This window comes from Suncus etruscus, chromosome 13 (assembly GCF_024139225.1).
Source record: "Suncus etruscus isolate mSunEtr1 chromosome 13, mSunEtr1.pri.cur, whole genome shotgun sequence".
NCBI classification, from domain to species: domain Eukaryota; kingdom Metazoa; phylum Chordata; class Mammalia; order Eulipotyphla; family Soricidae; genus Suncus; species Suncus etruscus.
The window spans coordinates 79,384,858-79,411,239 of NC_064860.1; the positions used below are offsets into that span (position 1 = coordinate 79,384,858).

The following is a 26,382-nucleotide window of genomic DNA, read 5'->3' on the forward strand; positions in this document are numbered from 1 at the left end:
TAACAATTTAGGAAAATATATTTCCTAAAAAATTTAAGAAATTGCATTTCCTGGGGCCAGAGACATAGCATGGAGGTAAGATGTTTGCCTTGCATGCAGAAGGACGGTGGTTCGAATCCGGCATCCCATATGGTCCCCTGAGCCTGTAAGGAGTGATTCCTGAGCGTAGAGCCAAGAGTAACTCCTGAGCGCTGCTGGGTATGACCCTCCCCCCAAATGTTAGGAAATTGCATTTCCTAAAAAAAAAAAAAAAAATCTAGAAAATTTCCTTAAAAAAAATCTAGGAAATAGCATTTTCTAAAAAATCTAGAAAATTGCATTTCCTAAAAAAAAAAAAAAAAAAAAAATTAGGAAATTGCATTTCCTAAAACTTTAAATTGCATTTCGTTAAAAAAAATGCAAGACTGTCTTTATTCCCTAACCTACATGAACAGTTTCCTTCCTCTAAACCTTATGAAGAGTCCAGTGGATGATCGAAACCGGCAACAAGACAAGCCTGCACTGAAAGACCAGGATCCCTGGTCCAACACGGAGCATCTCCTAATCTAAAAGCACAGCAGTGAAGTTGGCGGAGCCTGGCGCCAGTGACGAAAGCGGAAGCCGGAAGTCGCGTTTCCCAGGAGGCTGTGCGCGCGCCAACACCTCCTCCCTTTCATGTACTTCCGGGGAGCCATGAGAATTCCAGATAGCCTAGGTCCAGTCACAGCAGCTGCAGCTCACAACCTTCATGGATAATTCTAAACCGTAGCCCTGTTACTTTTTTGACTCTCTTCTATTACCCAAGAGCGCTGCGGTTGATTGATTTACACAAAAAGTCCCTGAGGGGGTGTGACCTCGGGACCGGAAGTGCACCTGGTTGCCTAGGCGACGCTGGTCCAGGTCCTGATGCTCGGGCTCCTGCTCGGCTTGCATCCAGCTCCAGCGAGCGACTTTGCTCAGGACCAGGGATCGCAAGGCCCGAGGCTTCCCTGCAGCTGCAACTTAGGTGAGTGCGTCCAGTCCTGTTGTTCCTCACCAGCTCCCCTGGGCCTCCAGATTGGCCCCAAAGTCCAGGATCTTTCCTCCCATTTCCCCAGGTTTTGCACCTTGCTTTTTCTGTGCCCTTTTAGCACAGCTCTTTTTTGACATTTTTTCCAATTAGTAGGCGCTTATAATGGTCTCCACTATGTGCAAAGAAGGTAAGACAAAACAAGGGAGATTTATGTGGTATTGGGTACCCCAGGAAACTCCTCCAGTTGTTTTGTTTTAGGCAAAGTTTTTCTTTTTTTTTTATTGCTTTATTTTTATTTGTTTCTGTTTTTTGGGCCACACCCGGCAATGCTCAGGGGTTACTCCTGGCTATGCGCTCAGAAATCTCTCCTGGCAGGCTCAGGGGTTGGGGACCTTCTGGGATAATGGGGATCGAACTCGGATTCATCCTGGGTTGGCCATGTGCAAGGCAAACTGCCCTACCGCTGTGCTAATTGCTTTATTTTTAATTTGGTATGTAGGAAGTGTAGTTGATAGCTCATCAAAATTGAAAACAGAATGAAAATGTCAATATAATGCATAGGAAAGATTTACACTCTTTTTTTTAAGTTTACAGAGTATTATCCCTGGTGTTTTTCTTCCCTCCAGGTTGCTCTCAAAGCAGCAAAAAGTTACTTCTTAATTCTTCTGGACTTTTCTGGCAGCATGTTCCATAGGCAGCATTTTCTAAGGTAACAGCCAAGAGAATTTGATTAGCTGGTACTCAGCGAGAAGGACGGTAAGCAAAGAACCTCAAAAGGTAGATTGAAACCAGATTGTGCAAGACCTTTAAAAGTGTGCATGCGAGTTTGGGTTTTATCCCAAAAACTAGTAACTCTCAATAGTGAATATACATTAGGAACACTTGAGCTTTTATAAATATGTTGTCTTCATCTCACCTTCAGAAACAGTGCAACAGCTGGTAGAATGTGATGGCAAGATTGATAATTAGTATTGCCAATGCAGCAAGTTACAGAAAACCTTAAGTGTATAGTCATGGTGCACAGCCTAAGTATAAATAAACAATGATGTTCTAAATTGTTACTTTTTACTTTATTATTACTTTGTGAAAAGTAAAAAGTAATTGATGGAAACTTATTGCTGAGAAACAAACTGTGTAGGCTATTTTGTCTTTATTTACAACGCAGTTGCAATAAATATGAATACAACTTTTAGAACAACTGATTTCTCTTTTAAATTATATGCCCCTAAATATTTTATTTACAAGTACTAACTGATAATCCTTGTAAAAGACAGATAATTCACACAAGTTGAATATTCAAGTATCAAGTATTGATAGCTTTGTAGTAATGAGATATATTTGTCATGACTTTGTTAAATCCCTTCAAAATTGTAGAAAAGTGGAAAGAAAGTGGTAAGCTTTTGTTCTAATGTGCGTAGTAAAATAAGTATCAAAGTAAGCATTAACAAATTTACTTTGTATTAGTGTGGCCAGTATGAATTGGTCTCTGACATATAAGGTCTAAATTAAGTAGATTTTGGGAAAACAATAAGGTTACTCCTAAAAAATCTGGAATTGAGCTTTCATTTGCCTCAGCAACTTCATTGCTTGTAAGATATCCCAAGAGCCCGAACAAAATGGAGAAAAGGTATTTACACCCCTATGTTTCTTGTAGCACCATCCGCATCCACAATCTGGAAACAGTACATGTATTCAAGAATAGAGAACTGAGGTGGTAGGCCACTTGCCCTGTATAAGCTGATCTGGGTTCCATTCCCCAAACCCAGCAGGAATGATTCCTGAGTGCAGAGCCAGGAATACCCCTGAGCACTGCTGAGTATGGCCCCTAAACCAAAATAAACAAAAATTAATTTTAAAGATAGATGATTAGATAAAGAAACTCTGCTATATATAATGTATATATACAGTGTATATATACAACATATCTATACAATGTATATACGTTGTAAATATATACATATATACATACATACATTGTATATATACAATGGCATATTATTTGGTCATAAGAAACAAAGAAGTCATGTAGTTTGCTGCTACATGGAAAGACCTGCAAAGTTTCATGCTGAGTGAAGTTAAAGAGAGACTGACACACAATGATCATCTCATATGTGCTATGTTAAGGATATGTTAATTTTGTAACTTTTTATATATATATATTTAATATATATTGTATATATAAAATCTTCCCAAATGAATTTATAGTGATTTTAAAAAATACACCTAAGAACAAAGGAAAAATAGGATAAATATATCAAGATTGTTTGTTTCCTCTGATCAAAACCCCAATCTAAACTAGATGAAATAAAGCAAACAAAAGAGTATTTTTTGGCTTAAATTACTACAAAATATAGCAGTAGGGTTGGTGTCAGTAATACATTTAAACAGTGAGTCAAATAATGTAATCAAAGTCTTGGTTTTTCTGACCTACCTTCTAAACTTTCTAAATGTTAGCATTGTGCCCTACATGCATTGCCTGATACACAGCTTCAAATTTCCAGGGGAAAAAAAATACAACCTAAATCAGATATTTTCAAATTCTACAAATGGAAGACTTCATATGATATGGAGGTTAACCATATTTTCTCCTTAAGTATTTTAAATTATAACAAGAAAATGTGTGTTTATTTCCAGAGCACTATTTTGCATAACCAAGGATTAAGTGTCAAGCTGCATTTCAGTTAAGACTCCTTGCTGATAAATCGGCTTATGCTGTGGTTACTAAGTGCAATATTATGTTGACATGATTTTCACAATACTCTATGTCTTGGTTAATTTTTGAGGACATATTTATTCTCATTCTCCTCATTAAGGTTCTTGTAATGTATTTTTTAATCTAACTTCCAGCGGGCTTTTGAATATTTGAGTCACATCATGGGATTGCTAGATAGACTTTCATGCTTGCTTGGTCTAAAGAAGAAGGAAGTACATGTTTTGTGCCTTGGACTGGACAATAGTGGCAAAACAACAGTCATTAACAAACTTAAACCTACAAATGTAAGTATCTTTGTTAATTATCTTTTTTGTCTTTTATACCATCTATGATTGTGTCTTATTAATTTTTGTAGAAGTAATAAATACCAATAAACCATTATTTTCCATGTACTTTATGCATATATATAGATATTTATTTTTTAAGCTGTATATTGTTCTTGTGTTTTTTTCTGAAAGAGCTTTCACAGATTTCCTAAATTTCTTCACTGGGGTTTTCTTTTTGTTTTTTGTTTTTTTGTTTTTTGTTTTTCTTTTGTATACAGAGCATCCTTTTTTGTTTATGTTTTCTTTATTGGAGTTGCAGGCCATAGTGAAAGGATGAAAGGTGAATTGTTACACCAAGTTACCAAGTTCTGTATATAATTAGTTTTCAAAAGAGTGTGGTGTGAATCTCAGTAGTAGTAAGCAGGACAATTTTTTAGTCAATTTAAGTGGGAAATACATGAACACCGTTAAAAACTTAAAGTCATATCTAACTAGAACATTCGAAACATCATACAAAAATTTGATTTGCAAATCTAAAGAAAATGTGCACAATTACAGACTAACTCATTTAGAGACTTCTTTCTTTCTCATTTAAGTAATCAGAGGAGGAATTCCAGAGCTGATAACATAGCTTATATGACTGCATGGACATGAGAGGTTCAGACTTGTTCCTATTCTGCCATTTTTCATGCCTGATTTCTGTCTTCAAGATTTCCACATGGTCATATTATAACACCAATTTTCTGCTTCACAGGAAGGAAAAGTTCTGGGTAAATCATGCTTATTAGGTCTTCATGCTAAATAAATCCTCTATAAAGAATTTACCCACAGCCCCATTTAATGACCTCACTAGATATCCCTATCTGTAAATAAGACAGGATTTTTTTTCAAGGCAGTACATAAAATTATTTGCTGCTTCCAAAGATAAAAGGGAATCCTACAATTATGAAAGAAAGAAAATAGGTATTGAGTCAGATGACTTTCAGAGTTGTATTGTGAAGTACATTATATATATATATATATGTGTGTGTGTGTGTGTGTTTATATATAGTATATTTTAAAAGTCATTTAAAGAAAAATACATGGTAAAGTAATAACATAGACCACTTATAATGAATACAAATGATTGGAAATAGTGCATCTCAAAACAGCAATTAAAGGTAAAGATTATTGTTTCCAAATAAGTGCTTCAGTTTGGCATAATAAAAACCACTACTATCCACTTTATTTTGCAACAGGTTCATTTTTAATGCTGTTTGGGCAGAGATTTCCCTTCTTTATTTTCTGTCATTATTCTCTTCTAGATGGATGCATTTCCAATGTAAAAATAATTACATTGCTGGTGTATTTTTAGGTGGGAATTAGTTTGAGGCAGCTGGCATAAAAAGTTAAAAGTGAATGTTGGAGGTAATTTAAGTGTTTTATGGGGCTTCTCAGATGAATTGGGAATAGGCTGAGATAAACATGCTGAAATCAAAGATTAAAAAAACCATAGTAACAGCTTTATGGGAAAGATTGGTATTTGAGATCAATATATCAATATAGCTGGCCAGGGAATAAAACTGACTAACACTTTCAAGTAATCAGGTGATACAAAGAGCTCAAGGTGTTGAGAACTCTTTGTAGGCAGGGGGCCCTTTTTTCATTCCGAAGCACCAGTTGGTCTCTGAGCTCCACCAGGAATGAATCCCTGAGCATTGCCAGATGTTGACCACAAAATCTAGAGATAGGAAAAGATTCATCTCCTATAATCTCAAGGTTTCCTCTTTCAGGAAAGCTCCTGCCCACTATTTTTACTGCACAGTTAGAACAAATAATTTTCCTCTCCTTCCTTCTCCCCATTTTCCTCTCTTCTTTCCTTCTCACTCTCCTATTTTTCTTCTCCCTCTTCCCTCTCATACTTATCACACATTCTCTCTCAATCTTTGATAAAGAAATCCATTCTATAGAGTAAGTGAACAATTCATTTTCTTCCCATGGAGAGAAATAATTTTGGGATGGAGATAGATCAAAGAGAAATGTCATTGCAATGAAACTTTCTATATGGAAGCATAAAAATAAAGATTCTTCCTTATTAAGGAAAAACTATAAGAACAGGTTAAAGACCCCACACTTAGTGCAGTCTATCTCCTTGCTTAAGTGATTATAAGGAAATGTCTTGATCAGTCCTTAAAAGGAAGGTTGAACATCCTTTCCACTTGGCTGGGGAACAAAATTGAACTTAATAAACAAGTGATGTGCATTAGAAATTTGCCTTGGTCAGTAGTCAGTTCAGTGCATTAGCTCCATATCAACTAGCTGAAAAGAGAAACTCATACTGGGATCACCTGCTTTCTGCAGGGAAGACTCAGCAATGAGTGAGAAGATTGTTAAGACCTATATTTAGGTAATTATGGTATAAGTTGTCGCAAATAAGTACAAAAGATTAGAACCAGAGCAATAGTTAGTTTAGTTAGTTCAGCTAATGCCAACCATACTCAAATGGACAGATATAGCATTCAAAATGCAAATAGAAATTATAATTACAGTCTCCTATCATTTCAGAGAACATCGTGCTATTCTGTCCCAGGATATGGTCATTACATAGCTAGAAGCTTATTGGATATGGATGGTAATAGCTTTCTTTGCTATACATTATTGGTCTTTTAAAAGACACTTGCTCTATTTTTTTAACTTAGTGTTATAAAATGATTAAAAGGCATTTTAGGGAGGTATAAAACTACTGATTTAATGATATAAATAAACTAACACTTTGTGAAACAGTTTCTATTCAGAGAACTGTGAAATGGAACAGAAAGCAGAAGTATTTTTAAGGACAAGTTTAATGAATAAAGAATAGAAAAATAGATACTTATTAGCTTTAATTACATGGTTACCCTTTGGGGTGAGAAGGCTAAATGTTGACTTAACATTGGGGATTAGTTGATGGTTACACTGCCTTTCTGCTCACTTATAATTGTGGAGCATTTATAAGGACACAGTTACCTAAAGGTTTGGTTTAGTGCTGTGGCAGCCCCGATGAAAGTGACTATTTGAGGACTAGAAAGTCATTTTGATACAAGCTATGAATTTCCTACCCCCATAATTTCCTGTCATAACTAGAGATTTGGGGGTAAAAAGAGTCAAGAATAACTCAGATTTCTGGATCATAAAGCCAATGGCTTTTTTACCCAAAGGAAGAAATGGCCTTAATGTGAAGGGGTTAGAGGCACCTGTCTGAGGCATTTTAATTAACGTCTGGGTCTTCACCATAGGTTTCTGTATGCTCTTGACCTCTTACAGTGTCTTAGTCACACCAAATTCTTCATAGTGGCCTTTAAGATCCCCTTTTATCAGTTTTTTTATATATAGTTTTTTCCCCTTAATACTTTCCCTGAATAAGTCCCTTCTTCCCTTGGAGTTATTGTACTGGTTAATACCTGAGCAAAATGTTTTTTATCAACTTCTTTTTATAGCTTTTCCCCTTCATGAAATTTACTCCTGGATTAGCTGTCACCTCCTCTGAAAATTTTTTGCAGAACACCCTTCTTCCATGCCCTTTTCTAACCTGCCACCCATCCCCAATCACCTTCATTTTACTTACCACTGCCTGAAATAATTTATATTTGTTACACGTTTATTGTTCTTTCCCTCTCCTATGCTATAAATTTCATGAGAATAAGGAACAAGTATATTCTTATCTAGCTAGACATTAGCAACTATATAGCTTGTATAAACAGTAAATATTACATTAAAAAATCAGAAAATTCTATATGTGACTTTATGGTGGTGACTTATTAAACTACATTTAATTAATGGTAACTTGGGCAGACCCCAAAAAGAAGATGAAGGCATACATATAATATAAATTGGGGCCGGAGAGATAGCATGGAGGTAAGGCGTTTGCCTTTCATGCAGGAGGTCATCAGTTCGAATCCCGGCGTCCCGTATGGTCCCCCATGCCTGCCAGGAGCAATTTCTGAGCCTGGAGCCAGGAATAACCCCTGAGCACTGCCGGGTGTGACCCCCCCCCAAAAAAAAACACACAAAAAAGAAAAAAATATATAAATTCATTAAACTGTAACTACATAAACTTAATTAGAAAGCCTTAAACTTTTATAAAGAATTTATACACAGTGATCCTATTATAAGTATTGTGATTTTATTGAGCCTTATTGTCTCCCTAGTGGCATTTTCTACAGTAGAAATTTGGCATGTTCTTTTTTTTTAACCTGGGAACATTCATATTTGGTGATTTCAATTTTCCACTTTGTCTTTTCTCCTAAAGGCTCAATCTCAAGATATAGTTCCAACAATAGGATTCAACATAGAAAAATTCAAATCTTCCAGGTAATCTAATTTATTTGCTAAGAAAATAATGTGTGATTGAAAAATTATAGTATTAGAACTATTTAATCACTCCTTCTTGTCTTATAGAAAGTTCTTTGTTTTTCAGAAGTTCCTGCATTTTAAAATATTTGTAAAACTATTATTTGTGGGCCGGGCGGTGGCGCTGAAGGTAAGGTGCCTGCCTTGCCTGCGCTAGCCTTGGACGGACCGCGGTTCGATCCCCCGTGTCCTATATGGTCCCCCAAGCCAGGAGCAACTTCTGAGCACATAGCCAGGAGTAACCCCTGAGCGTTACTGGGTGTGGCCCAAAAACCAAAAAAAAAACAAAAAAACTATTATTTGTAAAAATAAATATTTGAATATTATTAAACAAATTAATCATCTCACTATAAGACATCTTATTTGCAATTTATTGAAAAATTAATTGATAATCAAAAGAATCCCATTACTTTATTAAATTTATGAAAAAGAGCTTGTTTTTATTACATATTAAAGTGTTTCTCTGAAAATTTTAATATTTAAGTAGAATTAACTTGAACAGTAGTTTTTGATGTAGTCTTCTTTTTTGTTTTATAGTTTGTCTTTTACAGTGTTTGACATGTCAGGGCAAGGAAGGTACAGAAACCTCTGGGAACACTATTATAAGTAAGTATGTTTATGAATGTTGATTGTTGTGTGTGTGTGTGTATGTGTGTGTGTTATCAGTTGAGCAGTTGTGTTTTGAGAGCATCTCCCAAACTTAACAAGGAGGCCAGGGTTCACTCTTGACAGTCATTGGCCACTCAGGTAGCAGTTTAGTGTGTTGGCCTGAAAATACAGTTTTTGTTCAAGGGGCCTCCAGGGCTATTGCCTATACTACTCTGGGGTCTCTAGGGCTACACCTAGTGATGCTCAGAGGACCATGTCTTTGAAGATTATATACAGTCTAAATAACATCTTGCTATATAAGAAGTGTTTGTCAGAGTTCATGTTTCCTTAGAATAGATTTCAGAAATTAAATTGTTGGCTCAAAGGTGATTGCACATTTTTAAAACTCCTGATAGGTATTTCCAGTAATACTGTTTTTTTATTCTCTAGTGTATGATGATGTGCTTTGTTTTTGGGGGGCCTCATCAGTGGTGCTCAGGAGAGTGTAAAGGCCTAATGATGTGTTGCAGGTCTGGCACTGTAGTTCCAGGGATAACCTGCTTCCAACAACATTGCCAGGGGTACTTGAGGGCCTCCAGGACTACAACCAGAGGTAGTTGGGGGACTTCATGGTGATTTGATCAGTCATCGAACCTGAGCCCTTCACATGCCAGTCATGTGCTGTAACCTCTGCAGTATCTCTTAGTGGGGAGGTTGTTCGTCTTGTATGCAGCCAACTTGGGTTTGATCTCCTGCATTCCACTTGCTTCCCTGAGCCTGCCAGGAATAATTTCTGAGCACAGAGCCAAAAGTGACCCCAACTGTTGCCAAGTGTGACCCCAAACCCCCCAAAAAGGACATAAGATACTTAGAATATATATATATATATGTAGTAAACTTGGAAATATGTAAACTTCATCTTCTAATTTTCTCTTTTATATTATACAGAGATGGACAAGCCATTATTTTTGTAATTGATAGTAGTGATAGATTAAGAATGGTTGTGGCCAAAGAAGAACTTGATACTCTTCTGAATCATCCAGGTATGTGTTGTTTTTTATTGCATGGCATCTCTGCTTTGGGGCTTTGTTTATAATAAAAAGCATTGCTCTTATTCTATGCCTTTTAATTTAAGTTTTCAATTTAAAAGTACTAATTATGAAAAATGTGTATATTTACAAAAACTTACGTCATTTTTTCTGTTTTAAAGTTTTTACATTTTCAACTTTTTACCTTATTCCCCCCAAAAGGTATACTCAGATTAAACATAAGAATTGAGTCATTTTCACAAATTTACTCATGTAACAATTCTCCTTATCAAGAAACAACTTCTTTACCCCAGAAAGAATTCTGCTTTGTCTGATACACTGTTTTTCAAAGAAGAGGAAATTCCCACATTAAAGAGGGGCATAGAGATCTCAGGTGCAAATAGGATGTACTTACTGATTGTTCACATAAAGATGATTTTGGGGGCGGGGGGACAAGTGTTTTTTTTTTTTCTGATAAGGTGACAATAGGCATGTAAGTTTGGCTCTGAGATGCTAGCTTTCTCAAATGTTTCTTGTATTCAGTGTAATCATTTAATGGCTTATAAACATCAAATAATTGTGCTTACTTTTTTTTTTATACATTCTATTTTTCTCAGCTCCAGAGTAAATTCCATTTATACTAAATAGTTAAATGGAAAAAGTACACCAAGGAATTTGGATGCTAGTCTGCAAACTAGTGTTAGTTGGCAGGCAAAAATGCTAGGTTTATTAGCTACCAGTACTGGTGCTGGTTCACTGGTATAGAAAAGTTGGAAACCACTGATTGTTGTAGCAATATAAAAATAATGAGGATCAAAAAATAATAATTTGGGGAAAAGGAAGTCTTTCTAACTCTTAACAAATTTTATTTTTTAATTTTATTTTTATTTAAAGCGTTGTGATTTAGAGTTATTTGTAGTTAGTTTTAGATGTACAATATCGCAGCACCAATCCCACCACCAGTGTTAACCTCCCTCCGCCAATATTCCTGGAGTCTATCCCATACCCTCCTTTGTCCCCACCCCCCTTTGCTTGGCATCATTACAGGCACCTTTTTCAATTTGATTGTTACATGAGTTCATTGTTTACTACGTGATTTAGATACTAAGTTTTGTCCTTAACACCACTCATGAACTGAGTCCCCTTGGCCCCTGTCACATTATTTCACATTAGACTTTCTCCTCCACTTAATTTCTTTCCTTTTCCTCATTATACTCTCAGGCAAGGAGTGGTCTAGACAACCTCCATTTAAATCACTCATTCCTTCTTGCAGTTATTCTGAATTTCATGTGTTAGTGATATCATCTTGTATCATTTTGGCATACTTAATTCCATTGTATTTATGAACCATATCTTCATGATCCACTCATCTGTTGTTGGGCATCTAGGTTGATTCCAACTCACAGCTATTGTACTGAATGCTGTAATGTATAGTATTGTACAAATGTTCTTTTGAATGAATGTTCTTTATTCAAAAGTTCACCAAAAGTGGGGTTGTTGGGTTATATGATAGCTCGATTCAGAGAAACCTCCATTCTGTTACCATAGTGTTGAACCTGACAACATTTTCACTAGCAATGGATGAGAGTTCCTTTTTCACCACATCCCTGCCAACACAGATTTTTCCCAGTATTTTTGACATGTGTCATCTTCATTGGTGTAAGGTTCTTTTCTAATCATAAGAGATGATTTTTCGGGTGCCTAATGACTATCTTTTGACTTTCCTCAGAGAGGTATCTATTTTCTCTCCCCATATTTATGGGGTTTTTTAGATTTGGTGGGATTAATCATAGTGAGTACTTTGTATATCCTAGATATCAACCTTTTAATTGATGTGTTGAGTACAAATATTTTCTCCCACTCAGTTTTAGCCCATGTTTCTATTTATATACAGAAACTTTTTGTTTGTTTTGGGCCACACCCTGTGATGCTCAGGGGTTACTCCTGGCTATTTACTCAGAAATTGCTCCTGGCTTGGGGGACCATATGAGACGCTGGGGAAATGGAATCGTGGTCCATCCTAGGCTAGTGCAGGCAAGGTAGATGCCTTACCACTTGCACCACTAATCCGGGCCCGATATACAGAAACTTTTTAGTTTGATGTAATCCCATTTGTTCAGATTTGATCATGTAGCTTTTGCCATTGACATCATATTGTCGAAAACTCCTTTGAGGTGTAGTCTTGGAGCATTCTGCCTATGTATTCTTCAGTGTATGTAATTTATAGATTCGGGTGGATCTCAAGATCTTTGATAAACTTTGACTTTGATAAGGTATAAGATATGGATCCAGCTTTAATCTTATATGTGGTATCCAATTATCCCAACACCATTTGTTGAAGACACTGTTTTTATTCTATATTCTATTCTAGACTCCTTTGTCCAAAATTAGTTGACCATATGTTTGGGGGTTAACAGCAACACATTTTAAAAGAAAACATTGATAAATGTGACTGTGTTCATAATGCAGTTATAATATAGTTATTTAAGGCATTAAAACTTAAAACACTAGTCCCTCCACTGGTGTCCCCAGTTTTCCATTGCCCTAGGCCACCCCAAACATTTATTCCTATTGTTTGTTACAACACAAAGGCAAATGAAATGATCAAAACTCAGATCTTTATGGGTCAGTTTGAAATAATGGTCACATCTCTCAGAATTGTTACTAAAGTCATTGAGCATTTACCGGGATGTGGTCTGTGTTGGTTGAGCCTTCTGTGTTACTGTGTAGGCTCATTGAGCTTAGTGGTCTTCTCTGAACTTTTCCCATCAGGTTTGCTCTAATACTAATTGACACTATGCAAATTTCAGGTGCCACACTGCCACAAGTGTTCATGCTGTCCAGGATCTATAGCTCTAGAACAAATTCGGTGGTTTGGCAATTTGATAAGGTGAAGTTGTGGAGGTGGGGTGTTTCTGTCAGAGGATGTCAGGTGTGGCAGTAGGCTTCTGTGATTTCAGGAAAAATGGATAATATTCCCCCATTCATTCTAAAAAAGCCCCCAGAGTTTTCAGCCTAGCATAGACTTCTTAAATGTATTAGTTTAAATGTATTGGATTCAAAACTGAAAAATTTTCCCAAATACTTAGAATCCTGTAAATTGTCTTATCTGTATTATCTACAATACTGTGACTAAAACCAAATTCAGGACCTATTTTATTTTCCTTATATTTTAAATTTGCAATTTATCTCCCATCTATTGATAGTAAAAAGGAGACATAAAATACCTTGTAGCTGCAGCTCAGAAACTACTAGAACCCCCTCACCAGTTATCTTTATTTTAAAGCTGAGAGTAGTATGCTTTTAAAGGAATTTTAAAGGAATGGGGGCCACACCCATTTGACGCTCAGGGGTTACTCCTGGCTATGCTCTTAGAAATCGCCCCTGGCTTGGGGGAACCATATGGGATGCCGGGGGATCAAACCCGTCAGTCCTACACTAGCGCTTGCAAGGCAGACACCTTACCTCTAGCGCCACCTTCCTGGCCCCTTTAAAGGAATTTTTTAAATTCTCATCCTGCTCAATTCTAGACACCATGCCCTTAAATGTATATAAATGTATGATGTAAAAATAAGAGATTCAAAAATAACCTTAGTGAATTTCAACTGTAAGTAGGAGAAGTGGACCCTAAAATCGTGAAGTGTGATGTTAGTCTTATTTTCTCTTTTAGATATTAAGCATCGCCGGATACCAATCTTATTCTTTGCAAACAAAATGGATCTTAGAGATGCAATGTCATCTGTAAAAGTGTCTCAGTTGCTTTGTTTAGAGAACATCAAAGATAAACCCTGGCACATTTGGTAAAGCTTTATTTACTTTTCGTTTTATTCAAAAACAAATCTCCAAACTTTAGTTTTGCATCAATGAGCTCATTTTGTAATCCAACATTCTTTATTATATGGTAAAATATTATCAAAGGCTTTTTTCTATAAATTTTTGACATTGTAATTTTCATTAATATGTAATTTCTTAATCATTTAGTGATACTTAGCCAGCCTCGATAGCAGTTCAGGGCCTGAGGATGTCATGCTTCTTGTGCTGTGTAGTATCAGGGACAACCAGGGCCACCCTGGCACTAACTGGAGGCCTCTTGAACTGCCCTCAACATTGCCAGACTAGGTGGCACCAGGGATTGATGGGTAGTCTCATGACCTATACTAGCTCCTTGTTTTGACATATGTACCAGTCTACCTACCTATCACCTATCATCTATCTCATCTTTCTTTTTTACCTTGTCTCCCTTTCCCTCTCCTTCCTCCTCTTCCCACCCTTCCCTTCCTTTCCCTTCTTTCTTTTCTCTTCCATTCACCAACCCTCCCCTGACTCTGCACTCTAAAGTCTCTAGCAGGCTCAGGGAGCAATTTGGGTTGCCAAAGATTGAACTCAGATTGTGCAAGGCAAATTTCCTACCTTCTGTACTATGACTTTTGTCTTCCTTCCTTCCTTCCTTCTTTCCTTCTTTCCTTCTTTCCTTCTTTCCTTCTTTCCTTCCTTCCTTCCTTCCTTCCTTCCTTCCTTCCTTCCTTCCTTCCTGCCTTCTTGCCTTCCTGCCTTCCTTTCTGCCTTCCTTTCTTCTTTGCTTCCTTCCTGCCTTCATGCCTTCCTGCCTTCCTTCCTTCTTTTCTTCCTGCCTTCATGCCTTCCTTCCTTCCCTCTTCCCCCCTCACTCTTTCCCTTTTCCTTCCTCCCTCCCTCCCTCCCTCCCTCCCTCACTCTTCCTCCCTCCCTCCCTCCCTTCCTCCTCTCTCCTTTTAGTCCTTTATTTTCTATAGTCCTTTCTTTATTTAATGATTCTTCCCTTAGATGGCTTCAGACTACTGGAACAGTCCCTTTAATCTCCTCAGCCTTTCTACTGAAGAATTTGACTTTCACAATGACAGTCTGCTTTAGGAGCTTTCCCTTCCCCAGAACTTTGTTGTAGCCTGAATTGACCACATCAGTGATAGGGACTGCCCAGCCTTGTTTGTCCAGATCGACAGTTAGGCAGAAGCTTTGATTGTTTTTTAAGTAATACAACTTTATATCCATGTTTCCCAAAGTAATCTGGATATTTTGTCATTGTTGGTCCTGTGGTAATAAATGCACCAGTATTACCCTGACTTTCTGGGTACTTCTAGTAATTGCCAATTTGATAGTGGCCATGGCTCACATAGCCCCTGAGTTTTCAGTCTCCTTCAGTCTGGATGGCCTGTTATCTTGGAGAGATGAAAGAGAGTGGGCTTGTTGAACCTCAACTAATCTTTCTTCATTCAACTGTTTCAGTTACTGATATTTTGCTGTCACTATGAATGATCCATGATTTGTTTTCAATAATTTTATAGCACTTTCTCTTTTGAAAAAGAATTTTAATTTGTGTTCTTAGTCTAATAAGTAATTTCTTACAAGTAATTTCTATTTAGATTGGTCATAATAACTCTTTTGGGTGATACAATACTTTCAGGGAATGGGGGGCTCAGTTTTGGGCCGAGCTGCATCAGTACTCAGGGGTCTGTTCTTGGCTCTCTATTTTGGAGTGACCCTACCTGTGCCAAGGAATTAGATGCAGTACCAGATATCCAACTAGGGTTGGCTAAATGCAAGACAATTTCTCTGGTTCTATTTAGTACATTTTTAAATCATGTCTTATCACAATAAATACCCAGAAAATCTAATACATATTAATAGCTTTTATATATGACTACATTTTGAAGGGCAATAACTAGATAAGTAACATTTTTATAAAAAAAATTCTGCATGGTTGAAAAAATATTTAGTGTTCAATCCTCAATATCTTACTATTTTTATCACTTTAATATAAAACAATATCTAATACTTAAAATTATTTTCTAAGAATAGAAGTACAATGATATTGCCTGTTTGTGTGGATATAAATATAATGCATGTATGTATATGTGTCTATAGAACTTCCAATATTTAAGTCTCATAGTAATCATATAAAGTCAGTGGTAATGTTCCTCTAATGATAGGTTTTAGACAATGATAAATATAAAATTATGTTTGAAATCTGCTGGGAATTTTTTGTATTGGTCCATACCTAGCAGTGCATAGGGGTTATTCCTGGCTCTGTGTTCAAGAATTATTCCTCATGGTACTCAGGGGACCAGAAGTGATCCTAGAATCAAACCTGTGTTTGGTACACTAAGGCAGTACCCATTGGTACTATTGCTCCGGCCTTACAGGAGATGATTTAAATCTAATATTTCATCAGGATTATAGTGATAGACATAGCCCTTATAAATATCACATTATTTTATGAAGTTATTTTATTTTATAGCTAACTAAAACTCTAAGTCAAAGATTCCCAGTAAATTCTATCGATTCATTAAGAATTGGACAGACTATGATAAGAAGCTTGCCACAAAGAACAGAGTACAATAGATGAGAGAAGAGTCTCCTATGAAAGGGACATGTATGGTAGCCCTTCATTAACAATAGTGCAAACCACAGTTTCAAAAGAGAGAGAGAGAGAGAGGTAAAATGAAAGAGAGAGAGAGAGAGGTAAAATGAAAGAGAGAGAGAGAGAGAGAGAGAGAGAGAGAGAGAGAGAGAGAGAAGTAAAATGCCTGCCCCAGAAGCAGGTGGGGGAAGGTAGGTTAGGAGGGAAGAGGGCATCAGGGAGGGTGAGACTATTGACATTGGAGGTGGGAAATGCGAACTGGTGAAGGTTGTCGCACATTGTATGACTAACTCAATCATAAACAATTTTATCTAGTATGAACAACCTTGTAACCGTGGTATTTAAATTTTTAAAAAGTTTTTTTTAAAAAAAGAGTTGGACAGAATACATTAGACTATACTATAAAGTTTGAATTTTTTTATTACTGTTCAAATAATTCAAAGTATGTGTTTTCAATATATGTCTAAATAAAATTTCTGGAATAGTAATATTTATTGCTGTACTTTTCTAAATATTTATTAGTTGTGAATAATTTCCCCATGTCATCTAAGTACTCTAACTTTTATATGTCCCATTCACTTTCAGCTTAGTTAAGTATTGAATATATTAAATCAATCATATAACCACTCAAATTATTAAATTGACTTTTGACAGAATTTTACTGATTAGTCCTTCTAGTAATAAAGTCTAATGAAACTATATTCTTGGGTTCTTATTTCAGTGCCAGTGATGCCATAAAAGGAGAAGGATTGCAAGAAGGTGTGGACTGGCTTCAAGGTACATCACAAAATACAGTGCATCTTCAGCCATAGTTTCCTTTCCACTCACATTTTTGTTACCTTTTAAAGTTTTAATTTTTATTGTTTTTATTATATCATTGCTTTTTTCCTTTTGTTTCCATTTATTTCTGCTTGCAGAAAAAACAATACAGTAAGTATCTAATGTTTGTTTACTTCTGTTATAGTTTTCTGAAGGACTTCGTTCTATATTTATAGTTATGTTCATATGCAACTTTAGAAGACATTTTAATTTATGATACATACTTCTATCAGATCTAGATAAATCTAGATAGATCTTCTATCAGACCTAGATATCAGAAACACAGTTGACATTTGGGGCAAATTTCATTATTGTCAATAATGAAAAGAAGTGAGTGTTTTGTTTGTTCTCTTGTGCTCCACATGACTGTGCCCAGGGCTTACTCCTGAGTCTGAATAGGAACATTTCTGGAGGCTTGGGGGACAATATGGATGGTAGGGATCAAAAACAGGTGGGCAGTGTGCAAGGCAAATTCCTACCTGTAGTACCTACCAGCTCCTCTCACTCATTCTTTCTATGTACCTAAAACATGACCATTTAGCTTATTTTCTCCCTCTTTATTTGAACCATCTGAAATGGGATTAGTTAATTACATAATTTTAAATATCACATCCTTCATTTTACAGTACTTGTTATATGATTCAGAATTGTTACTTCCTTAAGGTCGTGTGTGTGTGTGTGTGTGTGTGTGTGTGTGTGTGTGTGTTTGTGCGTGTGTGTGCTTTTTTTTTCTAAGATATTGCACTGAGGTTCTTTCCTCAGGCATTTAAGAAAAGCAGAGGACAGGAAATGAGATGGACAGATATAGCATAAACTTCTTTATTTTTGGTTTTGGGCACATCCAGTCACGCTCAATCTTACTCCTGGCAGTGCTTGGGGACCACAGGGGTTGCTGGGAATTGAACCTGGGTTGGCCTCATGCAAGGTAAACACCATACCATTCAACTATCACTCTGGCCTCAGAGTGATACTAATCATGCTTTACTTTTTTTTTTTTTTTTGCCCTCTCAAAGGGTACACCAGGCCATGGGGGAGTCAGGATCACCTTGGCACAGAGAGGAGTACCAGGAATTAAACTCAGGTTTTCCCTGAACATTTCCTAGACTATGAAACATCTTCTAGTTCATTTATCCTTGCAAATACCTAAAGTTGACCTTTTAGGATAGAATGCATTTACAGGCAAATGCTTTAAGCCCTAGGTTCTAAAATATTCTCAATTATAGTAGAGTTACAGAACTGATGAATATGAGTGAAAATTTTTACAACACTGAAAAGTTTCTGAACTCTTAGCAATCAAAAATTAATTCAGTGTGGCCAGAGAGTTAGCATGGAGGTAAGGCATTTGCCTTGCATGCAGAAGGATGATGCTTCAAATCCCAGCATCCCCATATGGTCCCCTGAGCCTGCCAAGAGCAATTTCTGAGCGGAGAGCCAGGAGTAATCCCTGAGTGCTGCCAGGTGTGACCAAACTCCCCCCAAAATTAATTCAAAATCAAATTCATAATGATTCGAATTATATCTCATTGAGCTGGCACACGTTGCAGATCATGCAAGAAGAAGTTTAAGAAACCTTTACGCCATTGAGCCATCATCCTGATCCCTATACTCTGCATTTATATATGCTTTTTATTTAGCTTTTAATTTTCATGTCTGGTATTATAAATTCTAGTCCTCTGTTGATTATATTTGCAGTTTTATTGTTTCACATGAAATTGCTATCATATGTTAATGCTGTATTGCTTTAACATGTGAAAAGCTAAGACATGTCATTTTTCCCAGAGGTAAAATGAACTACTAGCCTTAGAAATGGCTTACAGCACATACATGGACATACTCAGGTTGAAGCAACAGTACATACAGGATGTGGTGCTGACTTTCCACCTGGTCCATGGTACCACCAAGAGTGATTCCTAAGTACAGAGCCAAGACTAAACCTTGAGCACTACCAGTTGTTCTCCATTTCCAAGAAAAAGAATATTTATATGTAGTTACATACAGGATGTGGTGCTGACTTTCCACCTGGTCCATGGTACCACCAAGAGTGATTCCTAAGTACAGAGCCAAGACTAAACCTTGAGCACTACCAGTTGTTCTCCATTTCCAAGAAAAAGAATATTTATATGTAGTTACTCAAACAGATAAGTGTGAATGAAACAGAGTTCCCTAGGCCTTTCTTATTAGAGTATCCTGGGTGTTAGGCCAGATATTTTCTAGTTTGTAAGTAGAACAACTACATTTCATTTTTATTAATAACCTCCCAACCCTGAACAAAGAAGAGTAAAATATTTGAATTCTAATCATAATCTTGGGGCCATCAATTCTAATTTCTCCCACAATTAACCTTCTAATACTAGTTAATCTTTTTTTTTCTCTCAAGCATGCTGACAAATACAAGAAATAATATTTGTTATTATTAAATCTAACAATATCCTACTTGTCCATACATAAAGAAATATACTACTTTTTTGGTTCAAATTATTAAATGTACTGTGAATCAACTTTCTTATGGCCTATTAGTAAAATATAGATTTTTTAGCAAACAATACATTCTATTGTATTTCTTTCTCTTTACTATTTATGTAGCTGGGATGATATTTATCATTCAACCCCAAGAAACAATTTAGTCATCTCCTCCAATTACAGTTAAGTAAAACTTAGCTGGAAAATTTTATTGAGAACTAGTTTTTCAGAACTGGCAGATTTTTCCTATGCACTAAGACAATAGTTTATCTCAATTTTTTTTTTTTTTTTTTTTTTTTTGGTTTTTGGGCCACACCCGGCAGTGCTCAGGGGTTACTCTTGGCTGTCTGATCAGAAATAGCTCCTGGCAGGCACGGGGGACCATATGGGACACCGGGATTCGAACCAACCACCTTTGGTTCTGGATTGGCTGCTTGCAAGGCAAACACCGCTGTGCTATCTCTCCGGGCCCTATCTCAATTTTTTTTAACTTTGAACTTGAAAAGATTAAATTGGTCCATAATGAGCTAGATCCTTGTTTAACATGTCAGATAGTTTCATAATTTTGGAAGAAAAACTTAAGATTTCTAAGTTAATGAAATCTCATAATTAGATTTATATTTTTTTAAATAGCTGCTAAATAAGCAGTTTTAGACGGACACATAGTTTTTATGCTTTTTATCTATTTTGCAAATTGGGATTTATCTTTGAAACTCGAGTCAATTAAATTTTTTTTAATTACCAAAATTTGTCATATATTATTTTGGTCCATTTGAAGTTTGTAAATGGCAGAAATAACTCTAACCAGCATTTGAAAACTGATTACTGATTTGTCACATGATGAAATTTAAAGGAAAATTTACTTATAATCTTTTGAAAGAGAAGTATAATGTGGTGATTTGTAGTGTATTCATATGGATATATATCTTTAATGTTATGTAACAAAATATCTTATTTTAGTTTACAATAATGTGGATTTGGCAAAACATATTTAGCATCACAATGATTATAATGAATAGATCACAGCCCCCAACACTATTATAAATTACCTCTTTGTATTCTAACTTCTTCCATCCCAACTACTGGTAAGTACTGTGTCCAGTATGATACAGTCCCAATATATTTCTTTCCCAAAATATCAAATATAGTCATCCCTTTGCATCCTTCAAGAATTAATTACTGATATTCCCCTCCACAAATACCAAAATCCATATTTTTATCATCTCAGAGTCAATTAAATTTATCAGACTGCAAACTCACTATTAGGAATATAGCATGAACAGATCTTTAGAGTGTGGTGAAAAAAAGGGCAAAATTATTGGACATATTTCACCATAAAACATGCTTACATGAAAGCATTTTAGAAAAGCATATTTCCAGTTTATTTTAAGTGATTACCAGACTGGCATGGATGAAAATTATTATAGTCCATTCAAATCACAGTATTTGCTGGAAATAGTCATCTTGACTTGAAGTTATAGCTCTTGCCCCTTTTTATTTTTTGAAACCTCTTGTCACAATTATGCCACTAGGTGTCAGTAATGACACGACATCTTAATGCCACTAGCAGTGTGTTCACCTAATTTTTTCTGATCCTTTCTATTTTACTTCCTGTTATTTTTATTTCTTAGAAGAATACATTATCATGAGTACTTTTGTGTGTTTATAATTCCATACTATTTAATTTAACTTTATAGAAACTATCTGCAAAGAAATTAGTTTCTAGTATCCCCATTTCATTTCAGTAACATAGAATAATAGTAAAAACATTAAGGTTATAAGCCTACTTAAAACAGATTTAATCACTACTTATTAAACAATTTTTCTTACGTTGTGAAGATAATATTTTCATTTGTAAAACATTTTAGTGTACAAATTGTACATTTGCAGGACTGGAGCAGTACCATAGCAGGTAGGGCACATGCCCTGCATGAGTTCAATTTTCCTGGGTAATTGTATATCATTTACAATGTAATAATTTTGATTGAGGGGCCGGAGAGATAGTACAGCATAGGACATTTGCTTTGCACAGAGCTGATACAGGACAGAGTGTAGTTTGAATCGAATCCCCGCATCCCAAACAGTCCACCAAGCCTGCCAGAAGCGATTTCTGAGCACAGAGTCAGGAGTAACTCCTGAGCACCACTGGGTGAGCCCCCCCCCCCCAAAAAAAAAACAAAAAAATATTTTGATTGGATTTGTAGATGTTAAGATCTATTTTGTAAAATAGATAACAGTAAATATGGGATATCAGTCTATGCATATCTCTCAGCAGCTATAAAAATTTTATATAAAATCATTTTTACATAAAATTTTAGCTGTGAAAGATGTTTTGTGCTTACATGTGATTATTTCACTTCCAGGACCATGAAATTATTAGCATGTTAAAAGACTGAATTATTTTGACCTGACTTAATCTTTATAAAGTTCAAGGTTAAAAATTAAGAATAGGGCCCGGAGAGATAGCACAGTGGTGTTTGCCTTGCAAGCAGCCAATCCAGGACCAAAGGTGGTTGGTTCGAATCCCGGTGTCCCATATGGTCCCCCGTGCCTGCCAGGAGCTGTTTCTGAGCAGACAGCCAGGAGTAACCCCTGAGCAATGCTGGGTGTGGCCCAAAAAAAAAAAATTAAGAATAGAGGCTGGAGCAATAGCATAATGGTAGGGCATTTGCCTTGCATGTGGCTGACCCAGGATAGACCTGGTTTGATCCCTGGCATCCCATTTGTTCCTCCCAAACCAGGAGTGTTTTCTGAGTGCATAGCCAGAAGTAACCCCTGAGCATCACTGAGTGTGGCCCAAAACCCTCCCCCAAAATAAAAATTTTAAGAATGAGATATTAGAACTAGAACAATAACACAGAGGTAGGTTGTTTGCCTTTCATGTAGTCAACCCTGAGCAGACTTGGGTTTGATCCTCAGCATCCTATATGGTCCCCCAAATCTGCTAGCAGCGATTTCTGATCATAGAGCCATGAGTAACCCCTGAGCACTGCTGCCCAAAAAAAAAGAGTAAAATATTAGCTGATATATTTTGTGCTTTTGTGCAATGATCCCAATTTCTTTAAGAAGGGTTGTCATTAACTGCCTATGTATTGTAGTCCCAAAACAGGAGGAGACTAAATTTTTTTTTTCAAATCACAAAAAATCCACAGAGAAATTATTGCTGAGGCATAAATTATTTCCTAGCTTTAAAACTTTTCAAAAGCAATATTTATAAAATGAAATTCCATACTGTTTAGACTTCAGGGTTTTTTGTTTGTTTTTGGGCCACACTCAATGACACTCAGGGGTTATTCCTGGCTTTGCACTCAGAAATCGCTCCTGACTTGGGAGACTATCTGGGACACCAGGCAATCAAACTGCAGTCCATCGTAGACTAGTGCAGGCAAGGCAAACACCTTACCGTTTGTGCCACCGCTCTGGCCCCATAGACTTCAGGTTTTAATGTATGAGTTTTTAAATAAACTATACATATATGAATTTTCCAATGAAAGAGTTGTATTTTGGAGATGTAACTTAGTAGTAGAGCATATTCTTTACATATAATCTGAAAGAGAATTAAACACAATTTCACCTGCTCCTCAACCTTTAATAATTAAAGAAAGTTTTGCTTATAAGACATTAATTCACAAAGGCAAAAAGAATGGAACTAAATAAAAAAGGAAATAAAATACGGATGCTGGCTATAGGATGAATGTTGAATAATTTAACAGAACTAAGAAAGCTAATTTTCAGCTTAGTTCCAGGAAAAACTAAATGCATAATATTATTATGCATAATGTATAATATTTCTTCTGTGGAGAGTAAAATCAGTATCTCTGAAACAGAGATTGCTGAAATACAATTGTGTGTAATAGTATTAAACTGAAAATGAAGTTTTCTATTGAAAATTATGACCATCTTTCCTATATTTCTCAGAAAATAGAGGTAGTAATTAGGCAAGAGTTAGGAAGGTTCATCTTTGAGAAATCAGCCATTTTAGCAGAAAAGACAGAAAAGCATTATCATTGAAAATTCCCAATTTGAAGTGGATTTCATAGAAAAATTACAATGAAGAGCACATTTGAGGGGGGGTGTTTGGGTCATACCCAGCAACACTCAGGGGTTACTCCTGGCTCTATGTTCAGAAATCGCTCCTGGCAGGTTTGGGGGACTTTATGGGATGCCAGGATTCAAACCATTGTCCTTCTGCATGCAAGGCAAATGCCTTACCTCCATGCTATCTCTCTGGCCCCGAAAAGCACATTTTTGAACACATCTTGGACACTTTGAATGTCTATTCAGCTTTATTGTTCACTATATATGAGTAAATGTTAAAGGATTACTAAGCTTTTGAGGACCCAAACACTATGTATATAAAAAACAATTTTAAAAAGAAAGTTGAATGTAGTACTACTTATGGAGATACTAGAATGATGTTGAATGTTCCTTTAGGAAAGTAGCTAAACCAGCGTACAAAGTTTGGGTGACACTTGGGGAGTTGAAGTTGATACACGATGAAATACACTGTGAAGTTGAAAAACATGTAAAAATTAAAACTTGTGAAAGTTGTAGAATTGAATTAGAATTAAACTGTTAAAAAAAAAAAAAAGCTAAGTAGAAAGGCAGTTTTGTGAGTGAAGAACAGTAATTATCTCCAGGTTGAAGCTTCCCACATTACACTAAAGCAGCAATAATAAAAAATATGCATGTAAAGTGTAATCCTTAAATAAAAAAGGATTTAGTTTCCCATGAGATAAAGAGGTTATAAAACAACAGACTGATAGTTTTCATACAAGCATTTTATAGAACTTAATTTTAAGGTCAAATAAAAATTCAACAGGAAAAAAAATCAAAAGTATGAATTGCGGTATTTTAAAAAAGAATAAGATATGCACAGAATACTGTTAACTTCTTGAAGATATCTTGAATTACTTTAGAAAATAGATTTTTCCCTGTAGAGACTGATAATTTTTTGTTTGTTTTGTTATTAGATCAGATCCAGGCTGTGAAGACATGAAAAGATAATGTTTGGAAACTTCAACCATTTTCACTTCAGGAATATATTTGAGGCAGAGTAAATATGTTTCATTTTTAAAAAGATGTTTGTGCATCTAGGAATAATTTATATTTTTCTGTTTAAGCTTATATATTCTGAACATAGAATTTCAGGTATGCTAACTGACCATTAACTATATAAAAACTAAAATTTTCTGAAGGGCTCCACAGATTTATAAACTTAGTAGAGTCAATAATTGATTGTAATTAGAATATGTAAAAGTCAAAGAGTTACAATGTATTTCATTATGTCATAATAGTTTGGCATATCTTTTATACATTTTTTAAATATCCCTTAATTATTTTGTTTCTATGACTTTGCCATATGCTTATGCTTAAAAAGAGAACTTTAAATATTTATAAAGGACTGAGTAATTATATATTTAATTTTCATATATGCGACCATCAATAAAACATTTAATGTACCAAACAGTGTTGTTGTCTGTCTCTACAAGAATAATGCTATGTAAGTAGAATATTTGATATTTTTCTGTTAAGCACTTGTAAATTATCTGTGATGAAGAAATGCTGAATTTATTTACCCAGTGAATCTATATTAAAATATTCCTAATTCTAAACTAATTACTTCTTATTCTAGATGCTCGGTAAATAAATTATATTCCTTATCTTCAGAGAAGTTAAATTTGAGTAAGGGAGAATCTGACAAACTTTTCATATCTGTTTCTGATCTTATTGGCTGGATAAAAATACGGTGTCTTTAGATGAAGGGCATAATGTTGGGATGCTTTAATACTTTATTACAACTGACCTGTCTCTTTAAAAGTCTTTTTTATTGTAATACTATGTTAAAATAGCTTATGTTTCACTAAAATGGCCTTTGTTTTGTTTTGTTTTGGGGCCATACCCAGGGGTAATCAGGGCTTCCTCCTGACACTAAGCTCCTGACAGGCTTGTGGCTTTAGATGTGGGGATCAAACCTTTGTCATCCACATGTAACCCAATTACCCTATATGCAGTATTTTTTGCTCCCTCCCCCAAAATGCCTTTTTTTTTCCATAAACTGTTACATATGCTTCAGAATTTTAGGTATCTCCAGAATTCATTTTATGCAAATTTTTGCTGCTTTCTCATAAGAGACCACTAAGAATTGTGAAGTACAATGTAAACTTTCATTTTAACAATCTGGAAAAGTATACAGAACTTAATGTCAAGCTTTAAAAAATATTACATATGAAGGGATTTACAAAGTCTTTTAAAGTCTTAAATATTTAACAGAAAATAGTAAGTCTGAGGGTAAGCTATTTGTATTGTCAAAACTGTTAAGCGGCATATTTCATAGAGAAGGATGGTGGTTTGAATCTCGGCATCCCATATGGTCCCCTGAGCCTGCCAGTAGCAAATTCTGAGCATAGAGCCAGGAGTAACCCCTGAGCACTGCCAGGTGTGGCCCAAAACCAAAAAAAAAAAAAATAGACCATTAGAGACTGGAATATTATAGGTATTATAAATAAAGAAGCATTATGCTGTACGCATAGCTAAAATAATTGAAAACTATTACTGGAAAGAAAAAATCAGGAAAATCTTGGGGAAGTTATTGATAAGGAAATACTACTGTTTTCTACTTTTGACTTGTTTGGGGCTTTTAATACTGTCTTTTAAACTCATCATTTAGTGTTCTGATAAAGGCAATTCTTAAAACTCTGTTAATACTAAATATTCCACAAACTAATATATGCCTAATTAGATACTCAGAG

The 26,382-nt window shown here is 35.7% G+C and overlaps 1 protein-coding gene across 1 annotated transcript; it reads left to right on the top strand.

The window, feature by feature from the left end:
- Positions 1-3,843: 3,843 nt before the first annotated feature.
- On the top strand, positions 3,844-24,877 carry ARL6 (ADP ribosylation factor like GTPase 6). Its single transcript, XM_049785670.1, has 7 exons — positions 3,844-3,988; positions 8,238-8,299; positions 8,876-8,944; positions 9,875-9,969; positions 13,625-13,754; positions 17,073-17,128; positions 24,604-24,877. The coding sequence occupies exons 1-7, from the start codon at positions 3,866-3,868 to the stop codon at positions 24,627-24,629; spliced, it is 561 nt and encodes a 186-aa protein (XP_049641627.1). The 5' UTR covers positions 3,844-3,865; the 3' UTR covers positions 24,630-24,877.
- The last annotated feature ends 1,505 nt before the right edge of the window (positions 24,878-26,382 follow it).

What these genes read in the sequence shown, in the direction of transcription:
- ARL6 (XM_049785670.1), top strand. Translation starts at nt 3,866, where the DNA reads ATGGGATTGCTAGATAGACTTTCATGCTTGCTTGGTCTAAAGAAGAAG. An exon ending in TACTCTTCTGAATCATCCAG is followed by an intron (nt 9,970 to 13,624) that starts GTATGTGTTGTT and finishes TTTCTCTTTTAG; the next exon opens with ATATTAAGCATCGCCGGATA. An exon ending in GATAAACCCTGGCACATTTG is followed by an intron (nt 13,755 to 17,072) that starts GTAAAGCTTTAT and finishes TTCTTATTTCAG; the next exon opens with TGCCAGTGATGCCATAAAAG.